The sequence below is a fragment of the Cetorhinus maximus genome, chromosome 21, assembly GCF_964194155.1.
Source record: "Cetorhinus maximus chromosome 21, sCetMax3.hap1.1, whole genome shotgun sequence".
In the NCBI taxonomy this organism is placed as follows: domain Eukaryota; kingdom Metazoa; phylum Chordata; class Chondrichthyes; order Lamniformes; family Cetorhinidae; genus Cetorhinus; species Cetorhinus maximus.
The window spans coordinates 15,976,288-16,001,205 of NC_135899.1; the positions used below are offsets into that span (position 1 = coordinate 15,976,288).

At 52.0% G+C, this 24,918-nt stretch overlaps 1 protein-coding gene across 1 annotated transcript in view; it reads right to left on the reverse strand.

Moving 5' to 3' along the window:
• Window positions 1–3,160: 3,160 nt before the first annotated feature.
• The window catches only part of LOC144695527 (uncharacterized), a 137,662-nt gene continuing 115,904 nt past the window's right edge, over window positions 3,161–24,918 (reverse strand). Inside the window, exons 23-33 of the mRNA XM_078566404.1 lie at window positions 22,671–22,908; window positions 21,100–21,617; window positions 19,862–20,293; window positions 18,556–18,725; window positions 17,329–17,542; window positions 15,922–16,009; window positions 11,891–12,032; window positions 11,058–11,359; window positions 6,361–6,508; window positions 5,281–5,378; window positions 3,161–4,680 (exon numbers count right to left, since the gene is read on the reverse strand). Coding sequence (XP_078422530.1) covers window positions 3,487–4,680; window positions 5,281–5,378; window positions 6,361–6,508; window positions 11,058–11,359; window positions 11,891–12,032; window positions 15,922–16,009; window positions 17,329–17,542; window positions 18,556–18,725; window positions 19,862–20,293; window positions 21,100–21,617; window positions 22,671–22,908 — 3,544 coding nt within the window. The 3' untranslated portion in view covers window positions 3,161–3,486. The remainder of the gene's footprint in view (window positions 4,681–5,280; window positions 5,379–6,360; window positions 6,509–11,057; window positions 11,360–11,890; window positions 12,033–15,921; window positions 16,010–17,328; window positions 17,543–18,555; window positions 18,726–19,861; window positions 20,294–21,099; window positions 21,618–22,670; window positions 22,909–24,918) is intronic.

A 24,918-nucleotide genomic window follows, 5' to 3' on the forward strand; every position in this document is an offset into this window, starting at 1 on the left:
TACAGAGTAAAGCTCCCTCTACACTATCCCATCAAACACTCCCAGGGCGGGTACAGCACAGGGTTAGATACAAAGTAAAGTTCCCTCTACACTGTCCCCATCAAACACTCCCAGGACAGGTACAGCATGGGGTTAGATACAGAGTAAAGCTCCCTCTACACTATCCCATCAAACACTCCCAGGACAGATACAGCACATGGTTAGATACAGAGTAAAGTTCCGTCTACACTGTCCCATTAAACACTCCCAGGGCAGGTACAGCACGGGGTTAGGTACAGAGTAAATCTCCTTCTCCACTGCTCCAATTTTTCTTTTGTGTCATGCTCAAAAGTGCACCCCCTATTGGACCAGTGCAGCATTTCCTTTCCTCAGGCTGGGCATTTGACTGCGATGCCAAGTTAGTGATGAAATTTCATGCCAGCACACAGCCACAGTTCTGAACATAGTCACACCCTGGATTGCCAATGCACCAGCATTTACCGCACATTTACTTGCACGCACCGGAAAGCTATTTTGGGACTAGCCTATAATGAAGAATAATATGATTCTCACATGCCTGTGTCTTTTCAAGGGCATAATTCCTCGGAAAGTTGCTGGTCTCAGTGATTTAAAATGAACCCTTTCCACAGATATTTTATTTGTCCACAAACCTTTTATTAGAAACACAAGATTTGTTACAAAAACCATATGCACAGTATTTATAAAATTATATCAAAAATAACCTCTTTAATAAAATGCTGCATTTAAGTAACCAGGAGAGATTAGCAGTGGTGCACCTGTGTCGATAACAGTAATAAATATATGGAAATATGAACACTCATATTTGACGGCAGCCTGAGGACAGACCACCACCATCACCTGCCCCCACCCCCAACCACCCTCCCCCCACCCCACCCCCACCTTCTTACCCAGAGGTTGTAAATTCCAATGTCGTGTCGTCTTAAAGTGGAGAACTTCCTTCTGTGTAGCAGTGATTGAAAGCTCAATGGACCAGCGGACAGAGTGCTGAATTTGCTCGTTATTTGCAGTAAAGGGCACAGCAACACTGATCTGACAGGCGAGTGGCAATGGCGCAGTGAAGCGAGCAGAGGGGAGGTGGAGGGAGAGTTGGTACATTCTCATCTTCTCGCTCCTGGCCCTGTTGGGTCCCCTGCAGACCACGCACACAGGCCGGGAGGAGAGTGCACCCAGTTTTCCATCTTTTAATGGAGCAACCCGTTGGCATGATTTAGGGTTGAGGTTAAGGCTTACGGATCAGGTAAATGTTTAGGGTTAGGGCCGCTTGGCCTGTCGCATCGGTGTTGGCTCCTTGGCTGAGCTACCCAATTAGTCCCACTCCCCAGCTTTGTTCCCGTAGCCCTGCCTTTACCCTTCAAGCGTCTAACCAATTCCACTGCCCTTTCAGGCACCTTCCACATTATTCCAAATCGCTGTGTACATTTTTCACCCTCTTTTCGCAAATAGCTTTTAACCCATGTCCCTCTGGTTACTGACCCTTCAGCCACGAGATAGAGAGTTTCTATGGGCAGAATTTTACGCCGATGGGATTTTACAGTCCCGCCGAAGTCAATGGACTTTTGGATGTTATGGCTCTGCACCCCCCACACTCCACCGTGACAGGGCCATCAAATTACACTCAACTTATTTACCCCATTGAAAACATTCACGATTTTGAACACGTCTATCAAATCTTCTCTGAACCTTTTCTACTCAAAGGAAAACAGTCCCTGCTTCTCCAGTCTCTCCACATAAGTCAATTACCCGATCTCGGGACCATCCCAGTCAATCTCTCCTGCCCCATCTTCAAGCCTTGACATCCTCCCTAGAGCGTGATGCCTGGAATTGAACATAACACTCCAGCTGGCGTTAAGCAGTGTTTATTTTTCTGAAGGTTTGCCATAACTTCCTTGCTTTCATGCTCTGTGCCTCTATTTGTCAAGCTAAAGGATCCACTGTCCCTCCTTTAAAAACTTTTTTATCTTGCCACCTTCAAAGATTTGTGCACATACACCTGACTCTGCACCCCCTTTAGTGTTGTACCATTTCTACTGCCTGTCCCACACCCCTATCAAAAAGTATCACTTTGCACTTTGTGTTAAATTTCAGCTGCCATGTGCCCACCCATTCCACTAGCCTGTCTGTATTCTCCAAACATCCTGTTATTCACCCAGCCTACCACCGCCCCCTGCTGTTCACTCCAAGTTTATCCCCAGACTTTTAAATCATGTCCTGAAAGCCCAGGTCATTAATATATCAGAGAGCAGTAGCACTAATACTGACTCATGGGGGGATATCACTGTACACTGCCCTCCAGCCTAAAAAGAAACAACCATTCACCACTTCCCTCTGCTTCCTGCCCCTTAGCCAATTTCATATCAACACAGCCCTTGCTCCTTTAACCCCCAGGGATTCATGGGCTTAGGGCAAAGGTTCAGGGGTCAGCTTGGGGTTAGGTTTATGATTCGGGTTAAGGTGAGTTGTCAGGTTGGGGCTGGGGGGTTAGGAACATGTTTGCTACAAGTGTTCTTTGGCAAACGCATTTCTTATTCTTGCTGTGCTGCCTCTTTGCCACGCAGTGGTGCTGTCTACACATCCCGAACATGGAGGGGAACCATCACCACTGCTCAGGCTACATCACATCGCCTTGCTGTTCTTCCTTAACAACAGGAAGTCTCTCTCTTGGTCTCTTGGGTATCGCCGGCCATTCTCCTCGAAATCACACAGTTTACTTCTTTACAGCGCACGGTGGATGGAGGGGGCTTGTGGGGAGGCTAATGGCGCAAAGTGATCTCAGTTTGGGGCTGGGGTTTTAATGCCAGAAACCATGTGAAATATCACAGTGTGTGCGTGACCTGAGAGACGTGATCACAGAATCACACAGTGCAGAAGAGGCCCTTCGGCCCATCGAGTCTGCACCGACACCTGAGAAACACCTGACCTACCTACCTAATCCCATTTACCAGCACTTGGCCCATAGCCTTGAATGTTATGACGTGCCAAGTGCCCATCCAGGTACTTTTTAAAGGATGTGAGGCAACCCACCTCCACCACCCTCCCAGACAGTGCATTCCAGACCATCACCATCCTCTGGGTAAAAAGGTTTTTCCTCACCCCCCCCCCCGAAACCTCCTGCCCCTCACCTTGACCTTATGCCCCCTCGTGACTGACCCTTCAGCTAAGGGGAACAGCTGCTCCCGATCCACCCTGTCCATGCCCCTCATCGTCTTGTACACAAGATCCTCCCCACAGCCAGGCTCTCGGTGCTCGTGGTCACAGGCTGGCGCACCGCATGCGCAGTGCTCCCCCCGCGCAGACGCAGACCGGTGAACGTGTTCCCGTTTGTAGAAGCTGCCGCATTGACCGTCTCCCCCTCCCCTCGACCCCGATCTTCACTCAGAAGCCCCTTTACCCACAAATCACCGGAGGTCACATGACTGCCCCTCGCTCCGCCCCCCTCCCCTCGCTCCGCTTACCCCGAAGTGCAGCCTAGGAGGTGGGGCTGATTATTCCATCCGACCAATCAGACTGGTTGGAATGCGGCGAGGAGCTCGACCATTGGTCGGGGGACTCGGGGGAGGGCGTCAGGAATGGGTGTCGCCCCTGGCGACAGGCGGGGACGTCCGTGTCCGGCGGCGACGGGTAACTGTGCTGGGACGGCGGGGTTGGGTACAGGCTGGTCGCTGCTGCGGCGACGGGCTGCTCGTGGATGACGGGCAGCGAGGCGCCGTAAAGGTTTTGCTCCTCACCCGGCGGCCCCTCCTGGGGCGGGTTCCGGACACCCAGGAGCGCTGGCCCCAGGAGGCCCGGCTGGTTGCAGGCCACCGCCTCCCGGCTGCCGCAGCCGCCGGTGGTGGGCGCCGGGTACTGCAGGTGCTGGTGAACCGGCGGCAACATCGGCCGCTCGGGCCCTCCGCCTGGCCCCGCCCACCAGTCCTGGTGCCGCCCCGGATAATGGCTCAGCTGCCAGGGCGAGCCCTGCGCCTCCCTCTCGGCCTGCCGCTGGCGGACTGCCGCGTACCCAAACGCCAGGCCCAGGCGCGGCCTGTCACAGTAGACTGGGTGAGAGGCGCCCACCGCCGTGAGCCTGCCGGCGTCTCGGACCGGCGCGCTCAGGTTTGGCAACACGTGGTTGTACAGCCGGTCCGCGCCGAGAGGGTGGGCGCCGTTCAGGCCGGCCTGAGGGCCGTGGCCGTGGCAGCGCCCGTCCGCTGAATGCACCGCGCAGGACGGGGGCAGGAAGGCGGCGGGCGGAGCTTGGTAGGCGCAGGGCAGCGTCTGGGGGAGGTACAGGGAGTGATTCAGGTCGATCTGGGGGGGCAGGGACGCGCCTCGCAGGCTGCCGACCGCCGCCGCCCTGTCGCTGGCCCCGGCTTCCCCGCCCTCCTTGGGGCAGGCCGGCCCCCGGGCGCCCTGCCTCCTCCCTCCCCCCATCGCCACCACCCCTCCTTTCTTGGGGGGCTTGAGGGCGGGGAAGGGCGAGGAGGGGGTGACCGTCGGGTCGCGCGGCAGGCCGTGGTCGTCGAGAAGCTGGACGATGTCGTGGTGTTGGCGCTCACTGGCGATGGCGCGGGGCAGCCGGCTCATGTGGTCGGCCAGCTCCCGGTTGGCCAGGTGCTCCAGCAGAACCTTGGCCGTCTCGTAGCTCCCCTCGCGGGCGGCGATAAAGAGCGGAGTCTCTTCCTGTGGGAGGAAAAGGCAAACACGTGAGAGAAGACGGAGATGAGGCGACCCCCATCCCCCATTTGGTCAGTCACTGCCAGTTGTATCACCGTCAGCATTATCAGCATTTCCCAAAATATACTTTGTGTGTTCAGTGACAGGTAGGAACTCAGTGCTGGGAAAGATAGAATTACTTGTCTCAAACACTCCCAGGACAGGTACAGCACGGGGTTAGATACAGAGTAAAGCTCCCTCTACACTGTCCCCATCAAACACTCCCAGGACAGGTACAACACGGGGTTAGATACAGAGTAAAGTTCCCTCTACACTGTTCCCATCAAACACTCCCGGGGCAGGTACAGCACAGGGTCAGATACAGAGTAAATCTCCCTCTACACTGTCCCCATCAAACACTCCCAGGGCAGGTACAGCACAGGGTTGGATACAGAGTAAAGCTCCCTCTACACTGTCCCATCAAACACTCCCAGGGCAGGTACAGGTCAGGAATGAATCTTTCCATCTCACACTGTCTGTCACTTGTTGGGAATGCTAGGTGTGAACTATCCCCCTGACATCCACGGATGAAGGTCTTTCCCCATCAAAGGCCCTTCCCGTCCTTACCTTGTGGTCCTGCATGTCCTTGTTGGCACCATTGCGCAGGAGGATGACGACCGTATCCACGTTATTCACAGCAGCTGCCCAATGTAGAGCTGATTTACCTGAAGGAGCAAAGGGACAGAGGGGTCAGGAGGTTTGGTACTGAGGTAGAGCTGCACTGTCGGAGGGACTGTACTGAGGGAGTGCTGCACTGTCGGAGGGACAGTACTGAGGGAGTGCTCCACTGTTGGAGGGTCAGTACTGAGGTAGCACTGCACTGTCGGAGGGACTGTACTGAGGGAATGCTGCACTGTTGGAGTGTCAGTACTGCTCTGTCGGATGAGCCCAATTTTGGATGAGACATTAAATCGAGGTCCCGTCTTCCCCCTCAGGCGATGTAAAAGAAAACATTTCGAAGAGCAGGGGAGTACCCCTGCCGTCCTCCCCAATATTCACCCCTCAATCGACATCAGTAAAGTAATACCATCATCCCATTCTTGCTTGTGAGAGCTTGCTGTGTTCAAATTGACATTTCCAATGTTGCATCAATGACAGCCCTTCAAAAAGTACTTTGCATAGTGCTGTCTTTGTGAAAGGCTCTATAAATGCAGGTTTCTTCTCTTTCATTTATTCAATCTTAAAGGTTAGGATGTCAGACTGTCAGTGGAAGGAGATGAGTGGAAGAGTTAATCCTTTCCATGCACTTGGTGCACAAGCCAACTCTTCTCTTCGTCGGCAGGTCGTTGGCTAAACCGGTTGACATCCTCCTGCGTTGCTTTCACTGAATCCGCCTCCTGCTCTGCAGCTCTCTCCATTTTAAAGGTGGAAATGTTAACCTACCCCCTGTTGGAAATCTGTCGGAACCATTTTTCATCCTCCTTTGGAGTTGACGGGGAGCAACATTGGGGCAGAGGGTAAAACTGGAGTTCCACCCCATCCTGAGGGATTTTCACCCAGAGCCTGAGGTTAAAATCCCTCCCCCGTCACCCCTACCGCCCACGCCTCCATCCCGCCAGCGAATCTGGCTGTTTTTCCCTTGTCCTCCAAGGCCGAGGCGACAGGGATTCTTTGCCCTAACCGTGCATCTGGGAGCCTGTGTCGTACCGTGATTGTCTGTGGCGCTGACGTCGGCGTTGCAGTTTATCAGTTCCTCCACCACGTTGTCGATGGCGAGCCGGGCCGCCAGGATCAGCGGCGTGGTCCCGTCGTGCATGCGCGCGTCCACGTCGGTCGACCTGTTGCGCACGAGGATCTGCGGAAATAAGGGAAGGTTAAACTTGGCCAGTCACAGATCGAGGCCAGCTCTCATCGCGTGACCTCCCATTACTTCACATTAGCACATTTTGTGGCTGTGCCCACTTTCTGTCAAGTAACCCTATTTCCCATTGTTACAGCCTTTGGTCATGGCTTCTATGCAAACTTTGAAGGTGCTCATGTCATCAGTTAGAATTCCTATGTAAACAAGCCTGCAATGCTGTCATTTCAGGATGTGGCCAGTCGTCACTTGATAGCACAGAACTTGAGTATTGCTGCAAAAAGTGAAATGCTGTCAAAGCTGTTTGTCTTGCACTCATCAGGACAGATGCAAGAATACCAAATTTCAAAGGGACCAACAATTTATACTGCATGAGAAACAGGGTGCCTGTTGGTTGGCAAATGGACTCTGGTTGAGGTGTTGCCATGGAAATGCACCAGGGAACAGTTACCCCAAAGCGTTTGTTTAAATTTAAAAAAGACAAGTCAACTTTGATTGGTTGAGACATGCCATGGGGAAATTCACCAAGGAACAGTGTACCCCCAAGCTTTTGAATTGAAAAGGCACAATGCTTGGACAAATTCCTTCTGCCTTCAGGGGACTGGGCCCTGCATAAGAGTATATGTAGCTTCTAGCAAGCGTAAGTGCACATCTAACTGATAATCTTAAATTGGTTGTTAGTGTAATTCTTGGCACACTCAGGACTGTTCTGTAAGTGCTGTCCATTGTGGAATCACATCTAATGTTGGACGCTATGTTCTGAGTTTTGCAAGCACGGGTTGGTTCAGTACAGGCAGCACTGCCTGTTGTGAACAGCCAAAAGGATGTGCTGTTTGATATGATCCACTAGTTGTTGGGGCGTCTGGCCTATATATCTGGTATCATACCGGCACTGAAGTTCACATAGGAACACAGGACTAAGGGGCAGGAGTAGGCCATTCAGCTCTTATAACCTGCTCCACAATTCAATAAAATCATAGCTGATCTGGTTTTGGTCTGAGCTCCACTTTCCCATCTGCCCCTCCCACTCCCCCCAGTAACCCTCGACTTCCTTGTCTATCAAAAATCTGCCTAACTCAACCTTGAATAAATTCAACGACCCAGCCCCCACTGCTTTCTGGGGAAGAGAATTCCACAGATTAACCAGCACATGGACACGGCATTTCTGTCAATATGCAGGTCGCGTAAAGTCTTCACAAAGGTAAAGGAGTCCTTCACTGTGTATGTGGGCAACTCACGCAACCATTTGGCCAATTCATGTTGTGCAGAGCCAGTCATAGATAAGATAGGGCGTAAAGGAACATTACTTTTGTGTGTCTTGCACAGCCCATACATATGTGTCTGAGTTGGCCTTGAGGCCTCGCAACACCACCAGACATTCGCGCTACATGTGAAAATTGGACAATTTGCATGTGCTGGATCAACTAGGCACACTTTCAAGGCTCTGCTCGAAAGCAAGTTACAAAAACATTTGTTGGACTTGTGTAAGAGTAATGAGCTGCCAGGTGGTATATATGATAGGATTCGCCCTCACAGCTCATTGCATCCACATATGTATGGGGCTGCCCAAGACACACAAAAGTGATGTCCCTTTACACCCTATCTTATCTGTGACTGAACAACATGAATTGGCCAAATGGTTGAGTGAGTTGCTACAACCAGTTCTGCTCTGGAGAGAGATATATTACACATAACTGCTCTGGAGAGAGTGCAGAGGAGATTTACAGGAATGTTGCCAGGACTTAAAAATTGCAGCTATGAGGAGAGATTGGATAGGCTGGGGTTATTTACCTTTGAACAGAGGAGGCTAAGGGGTAACCTAATTGAGGTGTACAAAATTATGAGGGGCCTAGATAGGGTAGACAGGAAAGACTTGTTACCCCTAGCAGAGGGATCAAATACCAGAGGGCATAAGTTTAAGCTGATTGGTAGAAGGATTAGAGGGAACATGAGGAAAAACTCTTTCACCCAGAGGATGGTGGGCATCTGGAATTCACTGCCTAAGTTGGTGGGTGAGGCTGAAACCCTCAACTCATTTAAAAGGTACCTGGATCTACATCTGAAATGCTGTAACCTGCAAGGCTATGAACCAGGTGCTGGAAAGTGGGATTAAAATGAGTGGCTTGTTTCTTTTTTCTCTTCTTGGCTGGCACAGACACAATGGGCTGAATGGCCTCTTTCTGCACCGTAACTGTCCTATGGTTCTATGAGTTTTTCACACACCTTCACTTTTTCAAAGGCCATACAGGACTTGCAGATCGATAGCAATGCCATATCTATGTGCTTATTTGACATTGCTAGCCTATTTACTAATGCACTGCTCAAGGAAGCCATAAACATTTGCACCACGCCACCCTACCATGGTGATCTAGATAACTGGCATTGTATGAATCTGTGTTCACTGAAGTCATGAACTGCAGCTCGTGCAGTTGAGTTCAGTTTAATGACACCATGTATGCCCAAAAAAGATGGTGTTGCAATGGGATTTCCTCTCGGCCCAGCTCTTACTAACATCTTTGTCAGTTTCCATAAGAAATGCCTCTTCAATGGAATAACACCTCACCTCTTACCCCTTGCATGTTTCTAAATCATAGATGGTACGCTTGCTATATTTGAATCTGCGGTTGCATGTAAGAATTTCCTCGTATACCTAAATGGGCTCCATCCCACACTTAAATTCCCCTTTGAAATGGAGCAGTCAAATGAGCTTCCTTCCCTCGATGTGCTAGTTGTGAAATCCACTAATGGGTTCTCTACTGCTGTCTACTGCAAATCTACCTTCGCTGGTCAATGTAGGTGTTGGGATTCCTACAGCTCCACACGCTATAAGATTGGCCTTATCGGCAACCTTGTAAATAGGACCTGAGCCATTGCTCACCATGCAAACTTGATGCCAAAATAGGGCGCATCAGAGCTATCCTGTGGGATTGTTGATCACGGTATATCACCCAAACTCATTAACGGGCATAAGGGCACCACTTTTGGTTCTGAAAAGTGCGCAGTCTACCTCAGATTACCCTGGAAGGGTGAGATGTCTCAAATATATGAGCAACAGGTGAAGCGAGCTGTTTCACACTGCTACTATGCATTAGCAACACGAGTGGTATTCACCACTAACAGGGTGCTGCTGTCAAGGGCAAAAATACATTCTGCCTATCACACCAACGAGCAATGTGGTAAATGAATTTCAGTGCCGGTGTGATGCCAGGGATGTAAGCCATACGTCCCAACGAATGGTGGATCATAGCAAACTGCACGTCCCTTCTGAAAAAGAGTCATACGAGCTCGAAATGTTAACTCTGTCTTTCTCTCCACAGATACTGTCAGACCTGCTGAGTTTTTCCAGCAATTTTTGTTTTTGTTGCATGTACCTTCAGCTGTTCTCAACAGAGTACTGGCCGTACTCGACCAACATGTACTTGCAAAACCCAGAACAGTGTCCAAAATTAGACGTCATTCCACAATTGGGCAACATCTACTAACAATCCCGAATATGCCAAGCATGACACTAATAACCAATTTAAGATAATCGGTCAGGCTCTCAATGTGGCTCACTTATGCTTACAAGAAGCTACATATCTTCATACGCAGTTACTCTGAAGGCAAAAGGAATTTGTCCAAGCATTGTGCCTTTTCAATTCAACAAGAGCTTGGGGAACACTTCCCCATGGCACGTCTCGACCAGAGTCAATTGCCTTCTTTGAATTTAAACGGAAGCTTTGGGGTAGCTGGTCCCTGGTGCATTCTCCATGGCAACATCTCGACCAGAGTACACTTGCCAACCAATCACCACCCTGTTTCTCATGCAGCATAAAGTGTTGTTCCCTTTGAAATTTGGTATTCTTACATCTGTCCTGATGAGTGCAAGACAGAAAGCTTCGACAGCATGTCTCTGTTTTCAGCAATGTGCCAGTAGGTGGCAGTGTAAAGCCACTCCATCCAACGCCGCTGTATTGCTTAATTCCTTCTTAGAAAATGAGCATTACTGGCAAGGGAAGTATTTATTGCCCATCCCTAACTGCCCTTGAGAAGTTGGTGGTGAGCCGCTTTCTTGAACCTCTGTAGTCCATGTGATGCAGGTACACCCACAGTGCCGTTAGGGAGGGAGTTCCAGGGTTTTGACCCAGCGACAGTGAAGGAACGGTGATATATTTCCAGGTCAGGATTGGAGGGGAATTGGCAGGTGGTAGTGGTTCTATCCGCCCGCTTGCCCTTGTCCTTCTAGGTAGTAGAGGTCGTGGGTTGGAAGGTGCTGTCGAAGGAGGTTTGGTGAGTTGCTGCAGTGTATCTTGTAGATGGTACACACTGCTGCCACTGTGCGTCAGTGGTGGAGGGAGTAAATGGTGGATAGAGTGCCAACCAAGCGTTGACAGTGTAGAGGAGTGTCTAACCAGGACTGGGAGTACTTAATGTCAACACTTGGCACTGAAAACATTTCAGTAAATTCATGAATTACACCTGTACATCTCCAAGATAAAGTGCAGCAAGATGAAACATTGTCAGTGGAGTGAACAATATTGATGGTCAGTGCCGTGGTGTGTCATACCTGCAAGACCCCCTGTGCATCAGCTGCCACCGCTGTGTGTAAGGGCGTACGCCCCGATTTATCTTGGACGTTGGTGTCGGCTCCCATGTCGAGCATGCATTTCGCGGCGTCTGCCCGAGAGAATCGAGCCGCCAGGTGCAGGGCGGTTTCACCGGTCACATCCGTCTGAGGTTGGAGGCTCGCTCCCTGGCCAATAAGGTCCATAATGGTGCTGGCTGACCCTTCCTGGGTCTCCGTCTCAGCGTAACCCGATTCCAGACCTCCACCCGCACAGGCGGCCAACATCAGCGGCGTTACTCCATCTGAAAGCGACAATGGACAGCATAGAAAATGGGGATAAGTCGAGACTGTCAGAGAGACAGAGAGGAGGAAAAAAAAAAAGATGGGGTCAAGTAAGGAGCAGGGACAGGGATCTAGAAAGAGACAGAGAGGATGCTGAAGTAGAGAGAAAAGCAATGTAGCCTGAGGCCTACTGCACACTGCTCAAAATTTATTTGTACCATAGCTAGGGAAACATTGATCCATCCAGAAGCAAAGGGAAAACAAGGGGAAAGGTCACACCTGGGAAGTGGCTGACACTTTACTAGGGGTTTGGGTTGTCAGTCTGATGGTGGGCGAAGTTGTCATGAACTTGGGAGTAGGCCATATCACAATGGAATCTGGGAGTAGGCCACATCATCATGAAACCTGAGAGTAAGCCCCGTCACCATGGAAGGTGAGAGTCGGCCATGTTTCTATGGAAGCTGGAGGTAACCCATAGCATCATAGATGCCGAGAATAGACCTCATCACCATGGAACCTGGGAGCTGGGACTGAGACTTGTGTCTACTCACCTGGGCCTCTTGCATCAACATCCACGGTCTCTGTATTCTCCTGTGGTGGGGTCAGTGCTACAGACTGTGGAACATTGACAACAGCCTTGATGTGCTTTTGGGTCCATTTACGATGATCAGGCAGCATTGGGATCTCCTCAGACTGCAGGAGTAAACACGTAACATTAGCGCTAAAACAGTCAAAAACATCTCAAAACATTATTCTCGTCTCCTCCCTTTGTTACTTGCACATATGAGCATCCTATCAGCTGTGGCTCAGTGGGTCACACTCTGGCTTCCAAATCAGAGGTTGTGGGCTCAGGCCCCACTCCAGAGATTTGAGCACCAAAGTCTGTCTGACACTCACAATGGAGAACTCAGTGAATGCTGTACTGCACTGTCAGAGGGTCAGTGCTGAGGGAGTGCTGCACTATCAGAGGGACAGCACTGAGGGAGTGCTGCACTATCAGAGGGACAGCACTGAGGGAGTGTTGCACCATCAGAGGGGCAGTACTGAGGAAGTGCTGCACTGTCAGAGGGTCAGTGCTGAGGGAGTGCTGCACTATCAGAGGGACAGCACTGAGGGAGTGTTGCACTGTCAGGGTCAGTACTGAGGGAGTGTTGCACCGTCAGAGGGTCAGTGCTGAGGGAGTGCTGCACTGTCAGAGGGACAGTACTGAGGGAAGGCAGCACTGTTGGAGGGTCAGTACTGAGGGAGCGCAGCACTGTCAAAGAGAGGGTCAGTACTGAAGGAGTGCTGCACTCTCAGAGAGACAGCAATGAGGGAGTGCTGCATTGTTAGAGGGACAGTACTGAGGGAGTACTGCACTGTTGGAGGGTCACTACTGAGGGAGCGCAGCACTGCCAAAGAGAGGGTCAGCAGTGAGGGAGCGCTGCACTGCCAGAGAGTCAGTACTGAGGGGGAGCAGCACATCAGCAGGTCAGTACTGAGGGAGCACTGCAGTACCGAGAGAGCACTGTGCTGTCAGAGGGGCAGTATTGAGGGAGCACTGTATTGTCAGAAGAGCAGTACTGAGCGAATGCTGCATTGCTGGAGGGGCAGTCCTGAGGGAGTGAGGCACTGTCAGAGGGTGTTTTGAGGGAGTGCTGCATTGTTGAAGGGGCAGTACTGAGAGAGCACTGCACTATCAGAGGGTCACTGATGGAGTGCTGCACTGTTAGATGTACTGTGTTTCAGATGAGATCTTAAACTGATGGTCCTGCCTGCTCTCTCGGACGATCCCACCACCCTATTTTGAAGAAGGCAGGGGAGCTATTCCCTGTGTGTTGGCCAATAATTGCCCCTCAGCCAATACCACAAGAAGACAGGCTATTTGGTCATTATCACATTGCTCTCTGTGGAACCCATTTGCAAATTAGCTGCTGCATTTCCTACATTGCAACAAGTACCACACATCATAAAGTACTTCATTGGCTGTAAAGAGCTTTGCGATGGTGGGGTTGTGAAAAGTGCAATATAAATGCAATGACTTTCTTTACCTGCTGAATACTCGGGGGCAGGAGTGAGGCACACTGCACATGCTCAGTCAGAGTTTACCATAGGCCTTAAGCCCGGTCCGACATTTAACCCAGAGTGATTTTGCTTGACCTTGGTTCAGTCGGCTTCAGAAATAATTTTGTTGGACTGAGACCCTCTCCTCCTCAATCAATGCCACTTTGAAAACAGTCTCAAAACCCAGCCATCATTTCCTTCCAACTGTCAGTTAGCTTGCCCATGTGTGACAGCAGAGGCACCGGGAGCCTGGCTTGGGGATGATCAGGACACCTCAAAGTGAGTTCTGACCACATTGCGAAGAGCAGGTGACATATGGTTAGTAGCCTGTCTCTGTGTGACAGCAATTAGAATTAAACAGACAACCTCTGTCAACACTTCATCAGATCTTACAGCACAGGAAGAGGCCATTCGACCCATCATGTCTATGACGCCACTTTGAAAGAGCTATCCAATTATTCTCACAGTCTCAACCCTCTCCGTTCTTTCCCCATAGACCCATAAATATTTCCCCTTCAAATATTTAAGAACATAATAAATAGGGACAGGAGTAGACCATATGGCCTGTCAAGCCTGCTCCACTATTCAATACGATCATGGCTGATCTTCAATTTGAGTCTACTTTCCCGCCTGTTCCCCATATCCTTGATTCCCTTCGAGACCAAAAATCTGTCAACCTCATCCTTAAATATATCCGGTGATGGAGGATCCACAACCTGCAGTAGAGAATTCCAAGGAGGATTCACAGCCATTTGAGCGAAGAAATTTCTCCTCGTCTCAGCCCCAAATGACTGATCCCTTATCCTGAATCTCTGCCCCTGTGTTTCAGATTCCCCACTCAGGGGAAACAACCTCTCAGTGTCTACCCTGTCAAGCAACTTCAAAATATAGACCCAATTTACTCAGCCTCTCATCATAGGGCAACCCCCTCATCCCAAGGACCAATCTAGTGAACCTTTACTGTACCACCTCCAATACAAATGTATCCTCCTTTAGATATGGTAACCAAAACTGCACACAGTATTCCAGGGGCAGGATTTTACCGTCGGCGAGCAGGGGCGGGGCCCGCTCGCCGACACATAAAATGGTGCGGGATGACGTTGGGGGGAACTCCCGACGTCACCGCGCCCCATTTAAATTTTCAGGAAGGCGGGGGCGCAGCAAAATCAGCTGCACGGCCACCGACCTGATAATGGCCAATTGAGGCCATTGACAGGATCAATTAAGTAATTAAAGGACCTGCCCGTCCAACCTTAAGGTTGGCGGATTGGCCAGGAGCCCCGGCGAGAACTGGAAAAAACATGAAACGTCATCCGGGGCGGGATGAGGTTTCATGTAAGGTTTTAAAAATTTTAATAAAGTTGTTATGGAAAATATTGTCACATGAGGGGACATGTAAGGGAATTTTTTTTTCCTTCTATTTTTAACATTGTTGAAAGTAGAGCCAATCTCCCTGAGGCAGCAGTTAGCCTCAGGGAGATGAGTGCGCTCTTTCGTGCACATGCGTGAAAGAGCGTCCTCTTGATTTTAGGGATTCCCCCTGCCCGCACAGGGAGCGCATAGCGCTTCCCTGCGGACGTCACACTGGGCGGGCCTTAATTGGCCCGCCCACGTAAAATGGCGCCGCGCCTCCGATCAGGGACGCCAATCAGAAGCGCACCTGTACGCACCCGCCCATCAACTTCTCCCCTGACGGGGGGAAAATTCAGCCCACGGTGTGGCTCACCAAAGCCCTGTACAATTGTAGCAAGGCTTCCTTATCCTTGCACCCTAACCCCCTTGCAATAAAGGCCAACATGCCACCATTTGCTTTCCTAATTGCTTGCTGCAGCTGCACGCTAACTTTCTGCCTTCCTTGTAAGAGTACACCCAAGCCCCTCTGAACATCAACATTTATAAGTTTCACACCTTTTAAAAAATTTTTTATATTTGAATTCTTATGACCAAAGTGAATAACTTCATGCTTCCCTGTATTATTCTCCATCTGCCTCCTTGTTGCCCACTCACTTAACCCGTCTATATCTCTTTGCAGCCTCTTTGTGTCCTCCTCACAGTTTGCATTCCCGCCTACCTTTGTATCATCAGCGAACTTAGATACATCACTCTCTGTCTCTTTTTCTAAGTCATTAATATAGATTATAAATAGCTGAGGCCCCAGCACTGATCCTTGCAGCACTCCACTAGTCACAGCCTGCCAACTTGAAAATGCCCCATTTATGCCTTTGCCCTCTGTCCATCGGCCAATCCTCTATCCGTGCTAATATATCATGCCCAACTCCATGAGCCCTTATCTTGCATATTAACATTTTGTTTAGCAACTTATCAAAATGCCTTTTGGAAATCTAAGTATACTACATCTACTGGTTCTCCTTTATCTACCCTACTAGTTACATCCTCAAAAAACTCTAATAAATTTTCTGATTATCTCAAATCTGTTACCGACCTTCCTACCAGTGGAAATTATTTACTCTATGAAAATCCTTCTCAATTTTGAACACCTTGATTAAATCTCTCCTCAACATTGTGCGGTCTTCATTACCTTGGATTTCTTGTTGCTGGGCGGACCTTCCACTAAGGAATTCTGATTGTCTTCTTCATCTTCACAGTCAGTTTCCTGGTTCAGGATCCTGGGATTAAGAGTGCACAGTGAGAAAGGACACAAACTGAGTCAGAACTTTCTGTCACGACCTTCCTCTTCTCTCTAAGTTACCAATATTACTATGGTTAGTGTTGAAATGTACTCAACTCTCGTTTCTCTCAATAAATCCGCCTCGCTCCCACAAGCTTTTTGCACCTCCTCTCCACCCTCACAGTGTAGAATTCAGGAATTATTGTACCATGTCCTACTCTGACTCATCCTTTCCTAGGGCATCGAGATTGTGGATTTTGGCCTGTCTCTCAGTGTCCACTTCCTCCACACCCAGTGCAATATAGATATGGCACCTGGCTGTATTTGCTTGCACTCCAAGAATAATACACAAGTGAAATTCTTCACCCCCTCAGTGTTACCTCCATCAAACTCTCGGTCCAGGTGTGGAATATTCCTCACCCCCTTTCAGTATCACCTTCCTCTAACCCTCAGTCCAGATGTAGAACACTCCTCACCCCCTCAGTATCACCTTCCCCTACCCCTCAGTCCAGATGTGGAATATTCCTCACCTCCCCGCTCTGTGTCACCTTCCTCTAACCCTCGATCCAGATGTGGAACACTCCTCACCCCTCTCGGTATCACCTTCCTCTAACCCTCAGTCCAGATGTGGAATATTCATCACCCCCCGCTTTGTATCACCTTCCTCTAACCCTCGATCCAGATGCGGAACACTCCTCACCCCTCTCAGTATCACCTTCCTCTAACCCTTGGTCCAGATATGGAACATTCCTCACCCCCGCTCTGTGTCATCTTCTTATAACCCTCAGTCCAGATGCGGAATTTTCCTCACCCCCTCTCAGTGTCATCTTTCTCTAACCCTCAGTCTAGATGTGGAACACTCCTCACCTCCCCCTCAGTGTTACTTCCTCTAGCCCTCTTGGATTGGTCCCGAGTTACAATGGTTAGAGGAAGGTGACACTGAGAGGGGGTGAGGAGTGTTGCACATCTGTATTATTGTTGGAGTGCGAGCAGATAGAGCCGAGTGCCACATCACCTGGATGTGGAGGAACCATGCACTGTCCAGTTAATGCTGCAAAGTTCTTCTTACTAATATCTGGGGACTTGTGCCAGAATTGGGAGAGCTGTCCCACGGCGAATTTAAATTCTCCCAGCTGCTGCGCTGCGATTTGAACTCGTGTCCCCGGCCATGTTAGTCCAGACATCTGGCCTGCTTGTCCAGTAACATTACCGAGATGCCGCCAGCCCCACGTTCTCTGTCGCGCCCAGCGGGAAGAGTGATCCCGCCACCGTACTTTCCCAAATCCACACCCCCCCAGCCCCCACTCAAAAACTCACTTCATCCCGATGGCGTCTTCCCCCACCGGCTCCCTCCTCTTGTAGTTCTTGGACTCTTTACTCGGGGCAAATCCAGGGGGCAGCCAGAGGGGGCCCCGCTTGCGTTTTGGTTTCTTGGCGACGTGAATGCCGATGAACATCCCGAGGACGATGGCAAAGAGGACGGCAAGCGAAATGCAGGTCAGTTTCCACGGAAACGAAACAGGTTGCACCCCTGCGTTTAAAGAGAAGAATCGGGGGGGGGGTGTGTAACACAACGGGGCAGCGGCCAGAGAAATGCGCGTTTAGGCAGCTGCAGGTCCATTTATATACACGGCGGCTGCGTATAGTCAGACACAAGCCTTGCGCAGAGCTCAGGTGACTGGGACATTTCCCTGCCAATCACGCCTGGAGTCCGCGATGTTGCAAATCTGACTGGGATCAATCTTACACCTGTAATTTGTACATAACTATCCTCCGCTGACTGCATTTCGCAAGAGAAATAATCCTGCTCCTCTCAGGGGACTCCGTTTGCTGTCAATAAATAAACTAAAGAGAAAAAAGTAAAAGCTGCCAAGTTACAGGGAAATGGTGGGGGGAGTGGGGGCTCGTTTATTTGCTCTTACAGTGAGCCAGCACAGGCACAATGGGCCGAATGGCCTCCTTCAGTGCTGTAACCATTCTGCAACTCCATTTGCTGTTGTTTGTGAATACATTCGAACCACAGATCCCACCGAGCCTTCTAATGCTTGGCTGAGGCTGTAGCGTCAACAATGTTCAATGGGTTTTGTGACCATGGTGCGCACTCTCAATCTTCGCATTGGCAAGAGGTAGCTGCAGGAGTGTGAGAGGGCCTGGGAGAAGAGAATGTGGCCTTCACCATTCTTTCCACAGACTCTATCCTGGAGTCTGCCCCCCTTATTTGCCTCCTGAGAGAACGGTCTGCATCAATATTCCTTCACCTCCAAAGGCAATCAGGCAGAATGTTCATCCGCTCTTCAACCTAGCCTGCCCTGATTTTCCTCGCTCCCTGCCAACAACGTTCCTCCAGTAATCCCTCTCACCCAGCTTCGGGGGAGGTGGGGGTGGTTGTTCACCAAGACACTCCTCCAGGCTCGGAGCAGCTCCACCCAAACTGGAGGGAGGCGGGGAGGAGGAAATAGTCACAGGGGTCAGCGGACAGGCTCCGCGATCCGCTCCGACGGTGGCGACCCGCGTGGGGGCTGGGGGGGTGGGGACTTGACTGACCTTCCTCAGGCATCACAGCGACAGCCCGCAGTGGGAAGGGGAACTCCTGAACACCATTCTCGGAGGAGGCCAGGGCGACGACAAAGGCGGCAGCGTCGAGGACGGTGGGGAAGCAGGCTGTGTAGGTCACCAGACAGGGCTGTTTGTTGATCTCCACAAATATGATGCACCTTCCATTTGAGGGAAAGACAGCAGAGGTGATGATCGCTGTAACAGAGCCTTTACAACACAGAAACAGGCCTAACCAGTCCATGCTCGTCCTTATGTTCTACATGAAGCTAATCCCACCCTACCTCATCTCACCCTCTCAACATATCTTTCTATTCCTTTTTTCCCCTTAAACGTATTTGCATTATTCACCTCAACTGCTCTGTGTGGTATCGAGTTCCACATTCTTACCATTCTCTGGGGAAAGGGGTTTCTGCTGAACTCCCTCCTGGATTTGTTCATGATTACCTTATATTTATGTCCTCAAGTTTCAGACTTGTCCCGAAGTGGAAACATTTCCTTTAGGTCTAACCTTCATAGTCCTGAAGATTTCCATCAGATTTACTCTTTTACTTTCATTTTACTCCTTTCTCTCTGGAGAAAAGCTCAGCTGCCTGTTCAGGCCTTTTTTATTCTTCCCTGGGATTTAGCTGGCTGGGCAAGAATTTGTTGCCCATCCCTAATTGCCCTCGCAATGGCTTGCTGGGCCATTTCAGAATCAACCGCATTGCGTGGGCCTGGAGTCACATGTAGGGCCGGGCCAGGTAGGGACGGTAGATTTCCTTCCCTAAGGGGCATTAGTGAACCAGATGGGCTTTTTGTTTTAACGCCAATCGATGGTCAGCGCTAGTTTTTAATTCCAGAGCAACTGAATTTAAACTCCACCAGCTGCTAATGGGCAGGTGAACCCGGAGCATTAACCTGACCACCTGGATGACCAGCCCAGCGACATTACCACAACACCACCACCTCCCCGTGAATTATAACCTCACTCTGGGGGCTACCAATCTTTGGAATTCTCTACCCCCAGGGAGCTGTGGGTGCTCAATCAATGGAGACGGAGTTTGATAGATGTTGGGTCCTAAAGGAATGAGAGAGATATGGGAGTTAGTACGGGAAGGTGGAGTTGAGGTCGAGGATCAGCCATGATTGTTTTGAATGGCGGAGGAGGCTTGAAGGGCCAGATGACCTAGTCCAGCTCCTATTTCTTATGTTCTTGTGCACTCCCAGTTCCGGTATCATTCTGTGATTGCATCTTCTCTAAGGTCATTGAGATAGCCGGTTAGTAAATATCAACCATTTGCGCAGGAGTTCTTACCCGAGGACTTTACGTTCTGACCCCCGCGTGGGCCCAACTTCCTCCTCCTGCTCCTCCTCCTCCTCCTCATGTCGGGCCAGCTCCCTCGTCACGCGTTTCCCTCCCGGGTCACTGACGTTGTAGACCAAAGCAGTCAGGTTGTCCAGGTCCTCGCGTCCGTAATATGGGTAGACCATGTCCTCCCCGCTCGGGCTCTTCTTGACCCGCACGGTGGAGTGCAGGGCCAGGCCCAGGTTCCAGAGGAAGCTGGAGAGGCTCTGCTGCAGCTTCCGCGGGCTCAGGAAGGCGACCAGCACCAGGGTGCCATGGGCAAAGTCCTGGGCCTCGGGGCGGGCGCAGTCCATGCCGTCCCAGCCGCAGTCGGCCGAGCTGCAGCCCTTGTCGCAGTGCCCGTCGTTGTAGTGGTGCTTGCAGTACGTGTGGTGGCGAGGGCTGTCGAGACAAGGCAACGGTCAAGGACAAGGGCAAGGAAAGCGGGAAGAAAGGACGGAAGGAGGAAAGCAGGAAAGGGAAAGGTGAAGAAAGAGCCGGAGACAAAGGGAGGCAGACAGGCTCGCACTCGCGGCCTCCGGACGTCTCAAACCACGTTACAGTCAATGTGCTTTTTGAAGCGTGGCTACTGCTGTGATGTGGGAAACGTGGCAGCCAATGTGTGCAGAGGGATCACCGTCAGAGGCACAGGTTTTCAGGTTGGTCTATAAACCAACTGCTCTCTCGGGCGGACATGAACTATCCCATGGCACTATTTCCACAAAAAAAAATGGGCAAGGGGAGCTTTCCTCGGTCAATATTTATCTTCCATCCAATACTGTCAAAATAAAACCAGCTCATGTGGTCATTATGACACCGCTGTTGCTGGGATCTTGCTATGCCTGCATTGGCCGCCGCTTTTGGATGGTGACTGAATGGGTTCGGTGCTTTGGGAAATCCCCGAAGTGGGTGAGAAACAGAGTGTTAAATAGAAGCTCTTGGCTTGAAAAAGGGGGTTAGGTTAGTCCAGGCCCTGGGGCCAGCCCCGCCCACCGCCCACCGCCCCGCCCACCGCCCCGCCCACCGCCCCGCCCACCGCCCCGCCCACCGCCCCGCCCACCGCCCCGCCCACCGCCCCGCCCACCGCCCCGCCCACCGCCCCGCCCACCGCCCCGCCCACCGCCCCGCCCACCGCCCCGCCCACCGCCCCGCCCACCGCCCCGCCCACCGCCCCGCCCACCGCCGCCCCGGAAACGCGGCACGCTCACTTGCACGTGGCCTTCTGCTCCTGACAGTCGAAGCCGTCGAACTGGCACGCGATGGTGTTGCAGGCCTCGTCACACTCGCCGTCCTTGAAGCCGGCCTGGCAGAGCTCCTGCGCCGCGCACTTGCTCCACGGGCCGCCCGGGCAGTCGCCCCCGTCCCAGCCGCAGGCCGCGGTGTCGCAGGCCCGGTCGCAGAGGCCGTCGCCGGCCCGGGCGGCGCAGTGGTCGACCGGGCACCCGGCTCCGGCCGAGCGGTTGCGGCCCACCTCCGGGCTCTGGCAGCGCCGGCCTCGGAAGCCGGGCGGGCAGCGGCAGAAGGCACGGGGCTCCTGGCCCCGCTCCAGGCAGGTGCCCCCGTTCTGGCAGGTGCCGGCGGTGCAGCGGCCGCTCCCCGGGGCCGAGCAGTCCGCGCCCTCGAAGCCCGGCCGGCAGACGCACCGGCCCGAGTCGCAGGTCCCCCCGTTTCGGCAGGGCCGCGAGTTGCAGGAGTTGTGATTTTCACACCTTCCTCCGCTGTAGCCCTGGGAACAGAGAGAAAAACAGCCCGAGTATTATTGCTCCATAAACCAGGGAACAGGTTCACTTCCCGTCAATGGCCGATGTTGCTCTGTGCAGACAGGGTGGGGGTGGGGGTGGGGAGGGTGGGGGGTTGGGGGGGTGGAGGTGGGGGGAGGGGGGTTGGGGGGGCGGGAGGGGAGGGGAGGGGGGGTTGGGGGGCGGGAGGGGAGGGGAGGGGGGTTGGGGGGGCGGGAGGGGAGGGGGGTTGGGGGGCTGGAGGGGAGGGGGGTTGGGGGGCGGGAGGGGGGTTGGGGGGCTGGAGGTGAGGGGAGGGGGGGTTGGGGGGCTGGAGGGGGGGGGGGGGGGGTTGGGGTGGGGTAAGGGCGGAATATCCCGGACAGTTGGGGTCGAGCCAGCCAAGGCCCATGAACCCTCTCGATTGGTCTTTACACTGGGGGGGGAGGTGGGGGGTCGGCGTCAAATGATTTACGTTCCTGGAGCACTGAATCCCTTTGTCCGTCTCTTCCCCCCACACCCTCACTCTCCCTCCCCCCCCACCACCCCAACCCCTCCCCCACTCCAACCCCCTCACCCTCCCTCCCCCACCCCAACCCCTCCCCCACCACCACTCCCACCCCAACTCCACATCCCCCCTCCCCTCCACTCCAAACCTGTCCTCCTCCTCTTCCACCCCCTCTCCCCACCCCAATCAGGACCCGGATCTCTTGTCATCGCCCTCAGATCCGGCTTCCTCCCACTGATTTTGCCTCGCCTGAGGCATTTGGAGGCGTCGTCCCTTTCAGGGGGTAATTTGGGAACAGCCAGAAATGGTGAAAACCCCAGTCGAACTGAGGCCTTGACCATTTTCCTGAACAGGAGGGAGGGTCTCCCCATCTCATCCTCACCCACCCACCGCCAAACCCCCCACCACTTATCTCCCGCCCGAATCCTCGAGAAATTCCAGCCTCCTCGGCCTATCTCGCATCCAGGGATCCCCCACCGTTTATTTCCCCCCCCGCCACCAACGTAACCCCGGGGATGTGGTGACGGGAGGGACGAGGCTCTGCCTCACTTACCGGCGGGCACTGGCACAGGAAGCCGATGGGCGTGTTGACTGCGAGGATGCAGGTGCCGCCGTTCCTGCAGGGCCCGGGCTTGCAGCTGTCGACGACGGACTGGCAGCGCCGACCTGCGGGAGACACAGCACGCGGGGTCACGGAGCGAACCGATCCACCAAACTGAGCAAGGGCGATCACAGCGCGGCCTACCAGGCCTCCGAAACGAAAGCACCCAGTGTGGGCAGCCAACCTCGGGCTGGCCATCCGCTTACAGCGTTTGATCCGGCCGAGGTGTTGTAAAATGTGAAAACAATCTCATTGGGTCGCTATGAAGAAATGGCTTCCTCCCGTGAAGGAGATCGGGAGGGCGCAGAGCCATTCCGGCATCCTGGGATGGCAGGATTGTCGTACGAGGAGAGATTGGGCTGACTGGGCCTGTATTTCACTGGAGCTTAGAGGGGATCTCATTGCAACGTATACAATTCTGACAGGGATGGACAGACTGGGTGCAGGGATGATGTTTCCTCTGGCTGGGAATCTAGAACAAGGGGTCACAGTCTCATGATACGGGGTTGGCCATTTAGGACTGAGATGAGGAGAAACCTCTTGACTCAGAGGGTGGTGAGCCTGTGGTATTCTCCACCACAGAAGGCTGTGGAGGCCAAGTCACTGAATATATTTGAGAAGGAAATAGATTTCTAGACTCTAAAGGCTTCAAGGGGTATGGGGAGAGAGCGGGAGTACGGCATTGAGATGGAGGATCAGCCGTGATTATATTGAATGGCGGGGCAGGCTCGATGGTTGAATGACCTACTCCTGCTCCCAACTTCTATGTTTCAAAAAGAAGGCCATTCAGCCCATGGAGTCCATGTCAGCTCTCAGTTGAGCAATCGAGCCAGTTCCAATCCCCTGCTCTCTCCCTGTGGTCCCACAAATTTGTTTCCCTCAGGTGCCCGTGCAATTGTCTTTTGAGATCGTTCACCATTTCTGCTCCTACCAGCCTTGTGGGCAGTGGGTTCCAGGTCATTACTGCTCACTATGTTAAAAAAAAATTAACTCCTCACATTCCCTCTTGAATCTCTTGCCCAAAACCTTAACTCTGTGTCCCCTGGCCCTTGTACAATCAGCTAATGCGAACAGCTTTTCTTGGTCCACCTTATGGGCCTGATCTTATACACCTCTGCCAGATCTCCCCTCAGTCTTCTCTTCTCCAGGGAGAACAGCCCCAGCTTCTCCAAACCAGCCTTGTTGCTAAAATCCCTCATCTCTGGATGATATTAAAGTCAGAGCCAGGCCGCTTGAGGAGGGAACTCAGGAAGCACACGTTCACACAGAGGGGAGTGGAAATCCGGAACTCCCTCTGGCAAAGATACCATGGGCCATTAGCCACTTTCAAGACTGAGCACGTCAGAATTGTTGACCAAGTGGATCGAGAGATATGAAGCTAAGGTCATGATCTAATTATATGGTGCAGTAGGTTTGAGGGGCTGAATGGCCTCTTCCTATTGCTCATCTTCCTTCACCGAACTGGGAGAATTGCCACTCATTGAGTTTTCCTAGCAAGACCCAGTACCTCCAGAAGAGGAGGGGAGCCAATCAGAGGAGGAAGAAACGAAAAAAAAAACTTACATTTATATAGCACCTTCCCTAACCTCAGTCCGTTCCAAAGTGCTTCGCAGCCAATGAAATACCAAGTATAGCCATTGTTGCAATGAAGGGAACGGATGTAGTTAGCGAATGACAGGGTTAAACATGAGAGAGATGTTGGGGTGGAAAGGTTTAGACTCTCAGCTTTAAATACTTGCTCCTAATGCCAATGGTGCATCAGTTTTTCATCAATATTCTTGGACTGGATGAGGGCATAGATGGCAAGGCTGGGACTGGTTGGCCATCCTTGGTTACACTTGAGTAGACGCTAGTGGTGAGCCTTCTCCTTGGACCACGTGTTTTTTTACTTTATTCTTTCGTGGGATGTGGGTGTCGCTGGCAAGTCCAGCATTTGTCGCCCGCCCCTAATTGCCCTTGAACTGAATGGCTTACTTGGCCATTTAGAGCCATCCACATTGCTGTGGGTCTGGAGTCACATGTCAGCCAGATCAGGTAAGGATGGCAGATTCCCTTCCCTGAAAGGGCATTGGTGCACCAGATGGGTTTCTTCAACAATCAATAATGGTTGATAAGCTTTTATTTTAATGTTTCGAAATTATTAATTAATTGAATTTAAAATCCCTGTGGGATTTGAACCCCTGTCCCTCGAGCCTCAGCC